This window comes from Rousettus aegyptiacus, unplaced genomic scaffold (assembly GCF_014176215.1).
Source record: "Rousettus aegyptiacus isolate mRouAeg1 unplaced genomic scaffold, mRouAeg1.p scaffold_m13_p_2, whole genome shotgun sequence".
NCBI classification, from domain to species: domain Eukaryota; kingdom Metazoa; phylum Chordata; class Mammalia; order Chiroptera; family Pteropodidae; genus Rousettus; species Rousettus aegyptiacus.
Genome location: NW_023416295.1, coordinates 170095584 through 170111474, shown reverse-complemented (window position 1 = coordinate 170111474; position 15891 = coordinate 170095584). Strand labels below are relative to the sequence as shown.

Genomic DNA, 15891 nt, shown 5'->3' with positions numbered 1-15891 from the left:
CCTAAGTTTCTACAAAAAGTGCTAAGCTAGCTCGAGATTGGCTTGGGGTAGGGCTGCCTGATAACAATGAGTAATTTTTTTTTTTTTTTTAGCGTAACTATACTTAGTATTTTTTGCTTAAACTAAAAAAAATATTGATTGTTCAACTGAAATTCAATTTTAAACGGGCAGAATTTAACTGGGCATCTCCGTTTTTATTTTCGAAATCTGGCAACCCTAGCTTAGGGGATACCTGGCAAAATCAAAGCAGGTTCCTCCCTGTTATGTCTTCTGTCTTTGTTGGTTTTAGTTTTATCTTTATGAGCCATTATTAACAGTAGGGTCAGACTTCAGACCTCCCATCTTTTAAAGAGGAAGAGAGGGGGGAAAAAGGTTAGGAGTTCTGCCTCTCATCAACATGTCGGCCGAAAGCCGTCACGTGGTCCTTCCGCCACGCACAGACAGCGCCGCGCTCCGCGGGCGAAGATTGGCTGCATCCCACAGCCCGGTCTCGCTCGGCGATCGGAGCCCCTGCCATTGGGCGGTTAGAAAAGGTGGCGGAGCCCCGCCCCCGCCTTCCGCGCGCGCAGCGATTGCGGCGCGGGGGCGGGGCCGCAGGTAGGCACGGCCTTCGGTGATTGGCGGAGAGCAGCGGTCGGGCCGTCAAGAGCCCCGGAGCTCGTTTGTTTGCGGAAGTAGAAGGAAGTAGAAGTGCTGAGTAAGCCGAGGTGAGTGACGACGCAGGGAAGGCGGGGCCTGGGGGGCCCTCCCAAACTGCCTCTGCGCCCCAGACATCATGATCTTCACCTGATGCCTTCTTCGCACCTACCCCGTGTTCCCTGATCCTGAGGCATGTCGTCCATTGACCCTTGTGTGATTCCTGAGTAATCCCACGTTCCGCCCTTTGACCGCTCCCCAGTGTCCCCAACTCCCATCCCGTGCCGCCCCCCCCCCCCGGACCCCAGCTTCGACCCAGAGTTCCCCATCAGTACCCCAGTCTCCCCTGTCTGTCTCCCCCGTCTATCCCTAACTTCATGAATCAACTCCTCTCTCTCTTCCCCCATCTCTCAGTGTCCCCAGCTTTCACTCTGGCCCCACCGATTGTCCCCAGCGTCCTTCCTGTTTTTTTCTAAGTGATCTCAATTTTTCTGCCTCTGTGTATTCCCATTTGATCCCCACTTCGCCTCCATGTGTCTCCCCTGTTCTCCATTTTACGCTTCCCCTTTTCTAACTCCCTGCTTCTCCCTGATTCTTGTCTCATGGACTTCCAGATTTCACCCATGCCTACTCTCCCACTTCCTCTTTCTCCATAGCTTCCTCACCCCAGAGTCTCTCAACGCCCCAATCTTCTATTCACCTCCTGCTCCCACAGATGGCCTAGAAGTTGGTGGCGGTGTGCGTGTCACCCATGTGACCATGTGACCAGGATGGGCAGGCCCGTGGGTATGGGACAGGGAGGGCGCAGGGCTCAGGGATCTGTGCCCAGTTTTTTAATGGACTACCAGACAAATACCTTCCCTTTCCATAAGCTCCTAAGCTTCTGTGTCTTTCCCTCACCTGCCTCTTACCCGTCCAACAGGATGTTAGGCAGGTTTGGTTTGGCAACACAGATGCTCCGCCCTTGTGCTAAATGCAGTGTTTTTATTACTGTCTGTGCCTCAAAATGTTCCTGGAGTTCAGAGGCTATTTTCCATCCAAGTCTCAGTTTCCTCATCTGTGATGGGTTCATATTTCCTGCCCTCATAAGGCTGCTGTGAGGTTCAAATTTTGAGATAATGTAGAAGGCAAAGCTTTGTAACCAGTATAATCCTGTACAAATATATAGTTTTGCTATTGTGTCATAGGCAGGAAAGGGAAAGAGATAGAATGAACAGAATGAGGAGACAAAGACAAGTAGAAGGCACATTGTCTTTCACTTAGCATTTGGCAGTATTTATTGATCATTCACTATGAATCAGCTGTTATATGTTACCCTTACCATTCATTCTCATTTATTTAACGGATATGAATGGACTATTTATTATGTTCTAAACTATCTTTGATGTAGCCAGTGTTACTGCCATTTAACACAAGGAAGAGAGGGCAAGTGAGTTGCCTGAGGTCACAACAATTGATGCAGGTTGGAGCTGGAATCTGAAAACTACTTGATAACACTAGAGCCTGTATGACTGTCCTGCTGTGTAAAGGTCACTACTGTGTCTTAGTGCTTCTCCCTTCCGTTGGTTACTTTCTTGTTCAATGACGGTATCCCTAAAAGGGAATTTCCTTCTCACTGGGCAGAATGACATCAGTAATAAAGGAGGAGTGTGTGTGTCTGTGTGTGAGTGTGTGTGTGTGTGTGTCTACATATGAGCTGTAGTGAAGAAGATGCCTGTGTTACCAGCTTCACTTTGTAGAGGGTGGTGCCTAGGAGACCATTTTAACAGATCTATGCCTTACACAACTTCTTTTTTTTCTGTCCATCGTTATTTTTTTGGTGATCTCATCCAGTCTCATAGCCTTAAGCACCGTCTCTATCCTGACGACTCTCAAATTTTTATCTCCAGTCTCATCCAGTCCAGACCTTTTCTCTTAATGATAGACTCACATGTCTAGTTGTCCACTTAACACCTGAAACTTAGGCAGTTCAAACATAAAGTTCTTAGAATTAAGCTCTTGATATCCACTTCATTCTTTCCCCACCCTCCTTCCCACTCACTTTCCCATCTTTAGGAAATGGCAGTATGCTTTCAGTCGTTCAGGCCAAAGCTGTGAGATTATCTTGGATGCCTATACACTCCACAAATAACCAGAGTTATCTGTTAACATGTCACTCCCTTTGCTCCAAGCCCTGCAGTGGCTTCTCTCACTGTGCCTTCCTGGCCTCGTTGTCTCTCTGACCTCATGGAACAGCTTCCTTGCTGTTCCTAGAACTCATCAGACACGCTCCAGCCCCAGGGCCTTTGCACTTATTGTCCCCTCCACCTGGAAAACTCTTCACCTAGATATCTATATGACTTTTGCCTTCATTTCCTTTAAGTCCTTATTCAAGGTCAAGTTCTTGGTGAGGACTTCCCTGTTCACCCTATCTAAAATTTCAGTCTCTATCTGGACACTTCCTATCTTCCTTTTCTGGTTTATTTTTCTTCTTAGCAACTAATCATTATCTAAAACCTATGTATATATTTTGCTCGTTTATCTTCATTATTTATAGCCCTCTCTAAAGTATAGGTTTTAAGAGGGCAGGGATTTTTGTCCGTTTTGTTCACCAATGTGTTCTCGGCAGTTAGAACAATGCCTGACATAGAGTAGGTCCTTAATAAGTATTTATAGAGTGAACCATAAAATGGACCACCTGTACGATGCCACCAGCCCAAAGTTATGAGTGTCTCCTGTCTTTGGGGACTCCAGCAATACTTCGGGGGAAGTTTGCTTTCAGCTGAGCTGAGTGAATGAAAGAGATACCTTGTCCTTTTTTGAAAGACCATTTTCTTCTGGCTCATATGAAGGGCTGCAGTTTTAGATGAGGGCTTTACCTTCTGGAGGACAGGAGACTGAAAATCAAGCCTCATTCAGCCACTCTCCATTCAGACTTTCTCCTGAAGGCAGTCTGAGGGTGACAAGCTGGTGCTCAGGGTTCCAACTAATTGGGTTCAGATCTGGGAAGTTACATAACCTCCTGTGCCTCGGTTTCCTGGGTGCAATATGGGAGAAGTATACCTTCTCATGCGTGTCTTGAGGATTGAATATGACAATTACCTTAAAGACTTTGGGAGGTGCCTGGCGCTTAGTGGATGTTGGATGAATGTAGCAGTGTTGTTGGGTTGTAGGGTGGCGGAACGAGCTCTACCCCATTCCTCACCCGCCTAGGAAAGTGAGGGACAAGCTGGGTCAGAGTGCACATTTAGAGCAACATTTTGTTTTGAAGGCAACCTTGGAGGTCCAGATGGAAGGTGAAATGACATTCAACTTGACCCCTACTTCCGTTCAGTCTTAACTCATGCACGAATTAAGTGCCTGCTATATGCAGTCCCTCTGCTCAGTGCGGTTCAGGAGTCTGAGGAAGAAAACTTGAGTCCAGCTGCCAAGCAACACCTGCCATTTCCTCTCGCACGGCCTCAGTTTCCCCATATTCCTCACAACGCACCTTTATTTGATGGGCATTTGTGAGCTTCAGGGCAGCTAATATGAAAACCCTCTGCCAATCGTAAAACCTGGTGGCCTTGTGAGAAGATGTGGGACTGTGTGCAGAGGTTTGCTCACGTGCTGAGAGGCTCAGGAAGGAAGTCCATGTGGTCAGCACAGGCTCGGCGCTCTGATCAGGCTCTGTGTTCTCCGCCAATCCTGCCAGGACAGTGGACTTGGGGAGAGACTTTGGCTGCACAGGCGCTGTCCTGTGCCCATTGTTCCAAGCATGGGACATCTTGTCCTAAGCAGCCAGGGCTCATGAGGCCTGATTTCCAGCACGATCTGCTCCGCGTGTGCTCCCAGAATCCCCACGTGGCCAGTGCTGTGAGGTCAGCTTCCTGGCCCGGCTGCCTGTGGATCCTGTTACGCACCTCCCAGGCAGCCGTCCTGCCCCTCCGGCTAGGCTTTTTCAAGAAGGAAGCAGACGCTTGAAGAGTTTTCCTGTTTGGAGCATGAATATATATGGTATATAAAGCTGAACATTCCAGACTAAAGCTCAGTGCCACTCCCGGAGCCCAGCAGGTGCCTGATAAAGGTTTTCCTGGCATAGGGGTGAGCGCCCCCTGAGCTTTTCCATTGTGGTGATGAGTGGGTGGGAAATAGGGTGTGTGGTCTGCCGCCCCCACAAGGGCATTAGAGAGGAGGGAGGGGGTGCCTCAGAGGTGCTGGCCCCACGGGCTTCCAGTGGTTCATTTACTTGTTCTCATTTAAACATTTATTAAATACCCACTATGAGTCAAGGACACGCTAGGTGCTTGGATAAACAAAAGGTGGGGGAGGCGGGCAGCCCAAACCCACTGACCCATCCTCGTCATCACAGGGTAAGTGCTGCAGTGGGGGTGTGCGCTGGGTGGTGGAGGGTACAGAGAAGGGAGCACAGACACCTAGGGCCGAGAGGAAGAGAGACACAGGGTATGCTTCTTAGCGGAGGCGGCGTGTGGACCGTGTCTTGAAGGACGAGAAGGCTTTATTTATTGGTCCAGCAGTCCTTTATTGAGAGCATCCTCCTAGATAAGGAGGACGGGACTGAGAGGACAGTGGAGGGGAGAAGGGGGTGGCGTGTGTGCAGGGACACTGAGGCCCGAGTGCGGAGCAGCCCAGGAGGTTTCAGTGGTGCGGCATGGCTGGAGGCGGCGGGCTGGAGGGATGGACCGGGCCAGCTCACGTGGCAGCTCGCATTCTTTCTCTGGAAAGTGATGGACGGGGAGCCACTGGACAGGTGGAAGCAGGGAGTTCGATTTGTACAGAGAGGGTGTAATGCATAGGGTGGACCTGGCTCTCGTGTGTATATACGGAAAGGGCTGTAGTGTGAGTTGCAGGAGGGGCAGATCCAGTGCTCTGAGTGATCAGAGCGGGCAGCTGGGCCTTGAAGGCGAATCAGAGGCTCTGGCCGGAACGGGGGAGGGCATTCCAGGTAGGACAGGCCAGGAGGTGTCCTCTTTTACTCTGGAAGAGCAGTTTCACACATAACCATCCCGAGTAGGAGGAGAGAGGATGGGTCCAGGGCTTGGTGGCTTTGCACTTCCTCTCTTAGCTCTTACCTGAGACCTGCCAGGGTCCTGCAGGGAATTCGCGGCTGAAGAGAACCAGATATTTGGGAACTAACCACCCCTATGACTGACCCACGTGCTCCCCCTTCCTCTACTGTACTTCTTGAACTTATCTCCTCTGGAAACTAGGGATAAAGAACCCACTTCACAGGGTGGCTGTGAGCAAGGCTGGCCTAGCAGATGCCAAATGAATGGCTCCACAGTGACCAGTACTCACGGTGACTGCAGCAGTAACCATAGCCCCCACTCTGTGCTGGCCAGTCCCAATGAAAATGCTTATTGTTCCCAGATGGGTCACACGGGCTCCTGTCCCCATGTCTTCCCTTACATTCTCGTCAGTTCTGTCTACTGGGAAGGCCTCTACCTCATCCCCACTTCGAGAGTCACCTCCTCCAGCCATCCTTCTCTGACTCTTCCCCTCAAGAGACTGCACTTTTCTTTTCTTTTCTTTCTTTTTCTCTCTCTTTTTTTAAAAAAAAATTACGGTGACATTGGCTAACGAAACGCAGTAAGTTTCAGGTGTACAATTTAACAGTAAGGCATTGTGTGTTCACCTGACCGCACTTTTCAAAACTGAAACAACTTGGGTCCCCCTGTGATTACTCATTTCATGAACCCAGCTAGCTGTTTCCAGGGACCTCACCCAGGATTCTACCCACTGGTCCCAGTTGTCCTGTGATCCCAGTAAGGGTTTTTAAATTTGTTTATTTTCTTTATTGGTGGACATCATCACATCCCTTTTCAATTGCACTTTGAACACCCACAGTGTAAGGTCTCTCTGGGCCTCAATTTATTTATCTCTGAAATGGGGATAATATTCCTTGTCCTTCCTGCCTTAACAGCTCTTCCAGGGGCAACTCACACCCGGCAGTCACTGGAATTCTTCCCTGAAGAAACCGAGCAGGCAAGCTGGGCCTTTGACAGGGGATGGGGGAGCAAAACTAAGGGGAACAGGCCAGAAATATCCAGCCTCACTATAGGAGAGATAAAATTGACGCTTGGAAGTTGTGTGGAGTAGAGAACTGTCCCGTTACCACCACCACAAAAGCTCTTAGGTTTGCGTCTCACACTGTGGCATTGCAGAGAACTGCGTGAAGCAGCCCTCGGTGCCCAGGAGCGTATGGTCCCTGGCTGATGGCTCTGGCATCACCTAGGTGCCCAGGTAAAGAGCAATAAGGAACAGTTGTCAGTAGGTGAAAGCAAATGGTGACACCGTGGCACGGTCCAAGGGTCAGCAGCCGCGGGAAGCGAGAGGAAGTGGGGGGACCGGGCTGCGCGGGGAAGGAGTCGGTTGGAAGGGACCTTGCGAGTTCAGGTTAGGACCGTCAGCCCGTGCCCCAGCCCAGCACCCTCCCCCCACAGCTGTGCTGGAAAAAACCTGGGTTCTGTGGTCAGAGGTGGTGGGGACAGGAGGAAGACGACAGAAAGGAGAAGGAAGTACACCCGTGCGCTCTTTACGCTTGCCGCTTTCCCGGTCGGCCTGCGCGATGGCTCCAGGATGTGGCCCGATGGTTTTAATTTCCTTTCTTCCACCGTGTGATAACAACAGCCACTGTTGATGTGCCCACAGTTGGCCAGTGGCCTGGAAGAGCACTTTCCCTACATCGTGTCATTTCATCCTAACGCCCAGCATGGGAGGCGGGAAGAGAGCCAGGTGTGTCCTTTCAGTGGCCAGGCTGCAGTCAGTGTGGGAGGGACCCAGCTGTCAGCCCCAGGTCCCTGAGGAGGGTCTCTCCTCCGGGGCGGGGCATCTTCTTTCCATCCAGCTGGACCCCTACAGTGACCCACCTCCCCTTAACCCGAGTGGGCTCCCTGGTGCTGGGCTCCCTGGTGCTGGGCTCCCTGGTGCTGGGCGCTCCTCCTTCTCCACTTCCTGTGAGCATCATTCCCAGTGCAGCCAGCCTGCCCTCTGGGAGCCTCTCGCTGCTTTTCTAAGCCAGGCCTGACCCCCACATTCCCAGGTGCAGGCCCCAGGGGGTCAGCCTATGTTCCTACTTTAAAAAATTTCCATACTGTTTGGAAAATCAGGAAAAGAAAAAAATTGCCCGTAAACACCTCATCTACTTACTCCTAGTATTTTGGTATGGTATGTTTTTTATCAGCCTATTTTTTTCTTTTTTTTTTTTTTTTGCTGTGCATTATTTTTACTCAGTTAAACTTGTAAATTGTGCTTTAACACCCTTTATATGGGCCAAGCTTTGTGCTGGGGGTGAGTGTACAGGGGTGTAGCACCTGCCTTTAAGAAGCTCCGACTCCAGAGCCAGCCCGTCTGGGCTCCAGTCCTCACTCCTCCACCTACTACTAGCTGTGTGACCTTGGCATGTTACTTTACCTCTCTGGTCTGTTCCTTGCCTTTCTCATATATAAAATGAGGATAACAATGATAACAATTTTATAGGGCGGTGGTTCAGATGAAATGATCAATGTATGTAAACTCTTGGAAATAGGGCCAGGGAACAAGAAGGCATGTCAGTGTTTGGTGTGATCAGTATTAGGAAGCATATTTGTTTGGTGTGATTAGTATTTGGAAGCGTGAGGGGGATCAAGGCTTTTCCAGACAGATCAATGCAGGCAGATGAGGAGGCGTGAAACAGCCTTGCTTTCTGGAATCACGTATGGTTTAGAGCTGACAGGGCGGGTCTAAGGGGCAGAGGCTGCGCGGGAGGTGGGGGCTTCACAGGCTGAGCTTGCAGCCCACAAACAACACAGGGCACATCATGGATTGGATGCCACTGAGCCTGTAGCAGAATGCCACATGCTCTTCCTCAGCGGTTAGGATCTTCACAGTCATAGCTTTTAATGACCCCAAGGTGTCTGTGGGGTAAAGATATCACTATTGACATTTCCCCCTTATGTTGGGTATTCAAGTTGCTTCCATTTCTGTGTCAAAACAAAAAACGTTATATGCACATTGACATGCATGCCTGTCTTACATTTTGGGGGGGGCGGGTTCTTTTCCTGGGACTGATTACCACGCCTTTCCTTGGCATCCCTCCCCTCTCCTCTGCCCGTGGGGAGCGGTACAACTCCTCTGTTCTTGCAGTTCCCGAGACAGAAGGGACTTGACACGGGTTTCAGCATCCCCACACGTGTTCTCATTTCATCCTCGAAACACTCGAAAGGTGAGCATTACCCTCATTTTAAAGAAGGAGAACTGAGGCCCACAGTCTGCTCGCACCACATCTTACCACTTACCATAACAGGAAGGACATTACAAAGCTTTGGACGTTTTCAGAGCTCTACAGTCATGGTCCTGTAAGCCTCGGTTTCCTTGTCTGTAAAATGGGGGATGATCGAAGCCAAGAGAGCTAATGTTTATTAAACATTTACTGTCTGATAGCTTCTCTTCTTAGACACTGCTGCGGTCCCCACGTTACAGATGGAGAAACTAAGACTCGAGGAGGTTAAGTAACTTGTCCAAGGCCCCACAGTTGGTAAGTAGCGAGGCCGGGATTTGAATGGCTTTGCTCCGGAGCTGCTCAATGCATCTGCCTCATGTGGTTTTGTGAGAATTAAGTGAGCCAGTGACGTGACGTGCTTAGCTCAGGGCCTACTACCTCGTAAGTGCTCAATTAACGGCTCCTGATGTTATCATTTTGACCTTTATTCCTTATTTTGATGATTAAATGAGGCCTCGTGTTGTTCTTTTTATCCTAAAGTTGCTCCTCTCCTCAGCACAGGGGCCAGGGTGTGACTAGCTCCATTCACACGTCCACTTTCCCCCAGGGCGCCCACGCGTTCACTCTTTGCCCTTGTGTCTGACCTGCTTTTTTGCAGGTGACGTTGTGGCACAGAGGCAGAGGGGTGGCCTCCAGTTAATTGTCACCTGACTCTGGTGGCACTGCCTTAGGAGGGCAGCGTGCTTTTTGAGAACTCAGGAAATAACAAGACATTTAATTCTGTTATCCAACCTGGGGACGATTTCCATAGCATGAACTGTGACTTGAATACGAATTGTAAAATTTCCACTCAAACACGTGGTCACTGTGTCCAGTGCTGTCATGCGTCTTCATCTCCTGGGAGCTGGGCTTCGAGTTCCGTCAGAGCTTCTTGGGAAACCAGTGCAGCAGATATGAAAGGCTTTGGACAAATGCTTACATTTCCCCCGCCCCTGACGGAGTGTGAGACAATCCTGGTCCCCTTGCGGTTTCTAGTAGAAGGGACACTGGTTTTGTTTGTGGAATTGAAATGACCCCATACCAAGCTCTTCGAGCACCAAAAAGCTTGACCCTACACCTTATATGGTGAGAACTCCGTTTTCACAGGGCAGAATCACCTGTAGCAGGCGCTCCTTGGAGCAATATGGCTCCACGCTACAGATGAGGAAACTGAGTCTCTGTTGGAGAAACTGGGTGTGGGACAGGACAGTCGGTCACCTGTGCACAATGGCAGCTCTGTAATTCCCGTCAGCCCTTCTTACCCCATTTCTCTCTCTTGTCCTCCTTTGCAGGTCCCTCCAGGCCCAGAATCAGGGGAACTGCGCTGGTGGGGAGCGATCTGGGTGCCCGGGCAGGAAACTGCTGTGCTTGGTGAGGTGGGCATGAGAGACCGAGCCCCGCTGACCAGAGACCCCGTTTTCTTCTAGACTGAGGGGGAAGGCGGTGGGGCCTCCTCACCAGCCCCGCAGAAGATGCAGTTCTTCGGCCGCCTTGTCAATACCCTCAGTAGCGTCACCAACATGTTCTCTAACCCGTTCCGGGTGAAGGAGGTGGCTGTGGCCGACTACATCTTGAGTGTCCGGGTTCAGGAGGAAGGGCAGCTGATTCTCTTCCAGAACACTTCCAATCGCACCTGGGACTGCATCCTGGTCAACCCCAGGAACTCACAGAGTGGATTCCGGTGGGTGATGATCAGCCACAACTCACACCTTTCCTCTGACTGGAGGTTTCTTGGCTCAGAAGCCACTTCTTTGGGTCTATGTTTGAGGGGTCAGGAGAGAGGTGAGAGAGGGGACTGTTCTTGAGTGGAGGGAGGGGTTTCCTAGACTCCACACCTGGCCGTCAGGGTCCTGGCAGCAGGGGTGTGGGAACAGAAGACTGGGTTGTTTCCTGCAAGGCTTGACCCGTGCGGATGGAGGGAAGAGGAAAGGGAGAGAAGCTGAGAAGGGTCAGTCAGGTAAGGCCCAGGGGTCATCTGTAGCCCTGGATCTTTAAAGTCATGACTGTCCTCCTAGGGGTTGGCCAAGGTTTGTTCAGGAGAGTGTTTAAGAGGTGGACAGTTGTCACTTCTCAGGGTCTCCTGTCGGCTAGAAGTAAAAGGTGGGAAGCAGGCTGCAGGGCTGTGGGGAAAGGGGAGAGGAGTGGCTAAGGACCCACGATGCAGGGTCTGGAGGAGCTTGGGCTCCTGCAGACTGGCATTGAGTTGGGCTGGTACCGAGAGCCCTGTTTCTATCCATCCATCCCTGTGGCTGTCCTGTTGTCCCCCATCCAGTCAGCATGCACTGAGCACCTCCAGTGTCTCTGGAGTCTGCGGCGCTGGGCCAGGTTCGGCTGGTGGTGTGAGATGGCAGAACATGCTTGTGCCTTTAAGGACCATGCAGTCCTCGGGCGAGGCCACCTGCAAGCCAGGCAGTGTGAGGAGTGCTGTGACAGAGGCAGAGCACTGAACAGTGGGAACAGGAGGTGACTACTTCTCGGTGGGCTGCTCTGTGTCCGGAAGAGAGTAGTAGTGTATCTGGAGGAACAGAGTGGATAAGGTTGTTCCCGACCTGTCAAGGCCTTGGGGAGGGGACCTACAGGCGGATGGATCTGGCCGGGGCCTGGGTGTGTCCAGGGCTTGGGAGAGAGGTCGGGCTGGAGGGAGCCTCAGGATCACTCTGTTTGAGGCGGTGTGACAGCAGGAGTCTCTGAAAGTGGCAGCTGAGAAGTCGAGGTCCGGCCACCAGGGGACGAGTGAGGCAGGGTATCAGGATGTCAGCCTGTCAGGTGAGAATTCAGGGCCTGGCTCCACAGAGAAACTGAGGCAGAGGCACCCAAGCAGGCAGTTGGGCAAAGAACAGTCCAATGGCCAGTTTCGACACAGCAGGACTAGTCCCGACTGGGCTCGGATGAGCCTGAGCTGACGGCCCTCTGGCCGGCCTCGTTCAGAACCCTTCCCCAGGCCCGCAGCTGGGGGCTGCTCTTCGGGAATGCACAGCCGACCGGGCCCGTGGGTCCGTTCATCTGTACCTTTGAAGTGTCTTGCCCTGGCGGCCCTACATCCTCCCCATGCAAATCGTCACCAAGACCCCTCAGTTGTAAATATTCCGTGACAGGATTCTAGCTTTGTCTCAGGAAGCTTGAGCTCCACTCCCGGAGGACTTCTGCCCCAGGGGGTTAAACCCTTTGTTTACAGTTTATTAACTACACCTGTGCTGTTACTACCCTTGATTGGGTGGCACCTTACAGCTGACAGAACTGTCACATATGGTACAGTAGCATGTCCTCCAGCGACCTGATGAGGTAAGCAGGGAAGGCATTATTCCATTTTATGGATGAGAAAACTGAGGCTCGGGGATGAGAAATGATTTCTCCAGGGTTGCACGGGAAGCAGTGAAGAAACACAATCTGTGTCTTCTGGTTCCTAAACCATTTCTCTTCCTGTGCTGCTCTGTCGTTTCCATGTTTTTAGGCAGAATGAGAAGCATTGTTGGGTAGGATTTCAAGCTAAGCTCATATTTCCTCTCGGAATTCCAGGAATCACCTGGCTCTGGATTCTCTTTGCTCTTCTCCCTAACCGGCTCCCACACAAGCATCTTTACGTCAGCAAATGGCGTCATCACCCATCTCTGTGGTTGTGCAATCCAGACACCTAGGAGTGATCTCTGACTCCTCGGTCTCCCTCACCCCCAGATCCGGGTCCTTAACTGAGTTTTGTTGGGTTCTCTTTCCAAGTATATCTTGAGTCTGCGTCTTCCCTGTCAGTTAAATTAGGTTCAGGCCGAGCGATAGAAAACCCAACACAACAATGGCTAAACAGAATTGAGTTTTCGTTTTCTCCTAAGGGACAGCCACGGCAGATAGGGCCACTGTGGTAGCTGTCTCCGTCTGTGATGTTCTTCACCATGTGTGGCCTCCATTCTCTAGGTCACCACGTGGTCCCAGGTGGCCACGCCGGGTCCAGCCAGCAGAGAGGCAGATGGGCAGTCTCCTTCTCCTTAGGGATGCTTCTTGAAAGTTGCACACGTGCCTTCCACCTAAGTCCCTTTGACTAGGATTTTAGTCACATGACCACAGCTAACCATGAGGGAGTCTGGAGAGTGTAGCCTGTATTTCGGCCACACACCATTCCCAAACCAGGGGTTCTGCTGCTCTCCGTTTTGCCGCCGGCTCTCTTTTCAGGCGGTGGCCACGGCGCAGGTGGACTCTTGCTGCTCCCTGCCTCCTGGCCTGTTGCTCTGGTGCCGCCTTGCTCCCCTCCCATCCTCTTCCAAGCTGCCGTCAGAATGATCTTTCTAGAATGATCTTTCATCTGATTGCTCACTCCTCTGCTTAACTCTTTAAGGGCTTCTCTTTCCTTAACATATCAAATAACTAGCATGGCTCATAAGGGCCCCCCTGGGGGCCTTGCCTCTCCCTCTGGTCTCAGCTCTGGCCACCCTCTGCTCCTGGCCTTCAGGCCAGAGGAGGTGTTTCTGCTGTGTGTCCCCATAGCACCCCATCCCTGAGCTCAGTAGACCTCCTTCTTGGTGATCACAGACCCCATGAATATAGGGGCTGGGCCTGTCTCGTTCATCCCAGGACGCAGCAGGGTGCCTGGCACATGTCAGGTTTGTGAGACGAATGTGATGTACTCCTTCGGTTTTAACAGCGTTTACTGAGGGCCGCCAGGCCCTCTGTCAGGGCCAGGAGACTGTTGGATTCAGGGCTGTCGAGGGGGTGAGCTGGCAAGCGGGAGCGGAGGTTGGAGAAGGGGTTGCTGGAGGGGAGGCTATGAAGAGTTGCCAGTGTCAGCGCCCAGGCCTGTGGTGTGCCCGGGAGTGAGGGCTGCGGCGGGGCGGGCTCGGGGCACTGTGCCAGCGCCCTGGGCTTCGCACTGGGGGTGGTCATCACAGGGGTCTCCCCACGACTCTTTGTAGAGAGAAGGCTTGCTGTACCAGACGTCCTCTTCAGGAGGCTCTGTCCTTTACATGTCTCCTCTTTTACTTGCCCGGAGGGCTTCAAACTGTCTGTATGTACTTAAGTAAGGTGTCAGAGGTGGCTGTCAAGGCCCCGCATCCAGCCTTAGCTCCAGGTAGAGGTGTTCCTGCTGTTCTGTGGCCGCTGGTAGCTGGCAGGCATAGCATCAGGATGGGGGAGGGAATCGGGATCTTCTGAACCCCCAGCTTTTATTACCTAAGGCCGGTGAGTCCCACAGCACCCCTCCTGGGCCGAGACAGTGGACCCTGGCTGACACGGACAGCACCAATTCCAATCTCAGTGTCTGGTTTATTAGCTCCGCATGCACGCCAGACCGTCTCAGTGTTAGCTCCCTTTATCCTCATACCAGTCTCAGGAGGTGGGGCTCTTCTTCGTGGAGGAGGGAACACAGCTCTAAGAATTTCAGTAATTTGCCCAGGGTCACACAGCCGGTCAGTTGCAGAGCTGGCGTTCCGTCCCAGGCATCCCAGCTCGAGAACCCACCTCTTCCTTCCACGGGAACATCTGGCAGTGTGGCGTGCTGGGCGGGGCTCAGCTTATCTTGGCCCATCCTAGGCCCCTGGCCTGACATATGGTCCAGGGCCCCGGCTCTTCTGCTGTGAGCCCTGGGGCGGTCACCTGTACCATTGCTGTGTACATTATGATAATGTCCAAACTGGTGTTCCGGGTACAAATTAATCATTGACTGCTGACATTTACTGTGACATATGATATTTGATGAAACCCGCCTGCCCTCAGTGGTATCTCAGCAGGGTCACACTTCCTAGGTATCCTGGGAGGAACGAGCAAAGTGTGTGTGACACATGATCTTCACTTCTGGAAAGAGGGCTGACTCCTGAGGTCCTCTGCACTTCCGCTCTGGGACTTTGCCACGAAACCGCTTGTCAGGAAATCCCAGGCGAGCCGAGTGGCCTGTGTCCTCACCCCTCTGCACTGTCCCCATGTGGGTCAGCCCCTCATGGCTTGGATCGCCACGTGTCTGTGTGCGCACCCGTCTCCCTCACTGGACTGCAGAGCTCCTAGGAGACGGGGCCCGGGTCTGAGTCGTTTCTCCTAGTGCCTGGTGTAGGGCTGGCACCCAGTAGGTGCACGGTAAATACTTGGTCACTGGATGAATGAATCCCTGACCACAGGAGGTAAAAGTGGGCTTGATGGGGTGGGGGAGTGGGGAAGGCCTCTTGGAGGTAGTTGGGTTAGAGGTGGCCCTTAAGGGGTGAGGAGGATTTCACCAGGAGAAGGCGTGCGAGGCAGGGCCCTGCAGGGTGAGGGCAGTGATGAGCGAAGGCTTGGAGGGAGGCGCGGAGGAAGGGTGCTTTGGAGAACCCGTGGTGAAGGGCTTGTCTTCGGCTTTGAAGAGTTAGAAACCCCTGTAGCCTAATGTTTCCTGGCCAGTTTTTGGTCTAGGACCCCCTTGAGAATTCCAGGGAACCTTCTCTTCCCCCAAATGCTCATCCACACATTGGCATGCAATTTCAGGAAGTTCTCAGACCCCCTGAGGCTTATCCACAGGCTGCTCCCAGCAAAGCGACGCTTCCCAGAGCTGATGACAGGCGGCTTTAGTCTGGGGGCTCAGATTGAGAAGAAGGACACAGCACCACGAGTCCTCTAGATCTCAGCGTTTCCTCTGCATCTTTCTTTCACCTTGTTCTGCCCCAAACCTGGCCCTCCCTGAGGACATTGCTGCCCTGCAGGCCTCTCCAGAGTTTTCTCTCCCAGTCTTTTCCCCCACTAGGCTTGGAGGTGGAACAGGGTCTTCCTCGTCTCTCAGACTTGAATCTCACATCACCCTGTGATACCACCCTCTCTCCCTCCTGGTGGCAGGCATCTGCTCCCCCAGGGCATTCCCCACATCCTCAAGATGTGAGCCTGGCTCAGCTCCTTCTCCGTCTGTCCTGGCTTTGTCCTGACTCTTGGTGGCTGCAGTATTCACAGGGCGCCCTCCTCACGCCCAGGGCTGTTGGCGCCCGACCCCTCCTGGTCTACAGGGCCAATCCCTGACCTTGTCATCACCAGTAACAGCCGCTTTTCCATAAATGCAGGTGTCAAGCACCCCATTTCCTAATCTCTGCCTCCCGTCT

At 52.3% G+C, this 15891-nt stretch overlaps 1 protein-coding gene across 9 annotated transcripts in view; it reads left to right on the top strand.

Moving 5' to 3' along the window:
- Window positions 1-602: 602 nt before the first annotated feature.
- Window positions 603-15891, top strand: part of PLA2G6 (phospholipase A2 group VI) — a 51361-nt gene continuing 36072 nt past the window's right edge. The window contains exons 1-3 of one of the 9 annotated variants that reach the window (XM_016161748.2): window positions 662-707; window positions 9037-9130; window positions 10147-10535. In XM_016161748.2, the coding sequence (XP_016017234.1) occupies window positions 10327-10535 (209 nt within the window). In that variant the 5' untranslated portion in view covers window positions 662-707; window positions 9037-9130; window positions 10147-10326. Of the gene's footprint in view, window positions 708-732; window positions 4612-4637; window positions 4699-8630; window positions 9131-10146; window positions 10536-15891 lie in introns of those variants that run through there. The other 8 variants (XM_016161749.2, XM_036237478.1, XM_016161747.2 and 5 more) reach the window with 8 other exon arrangements.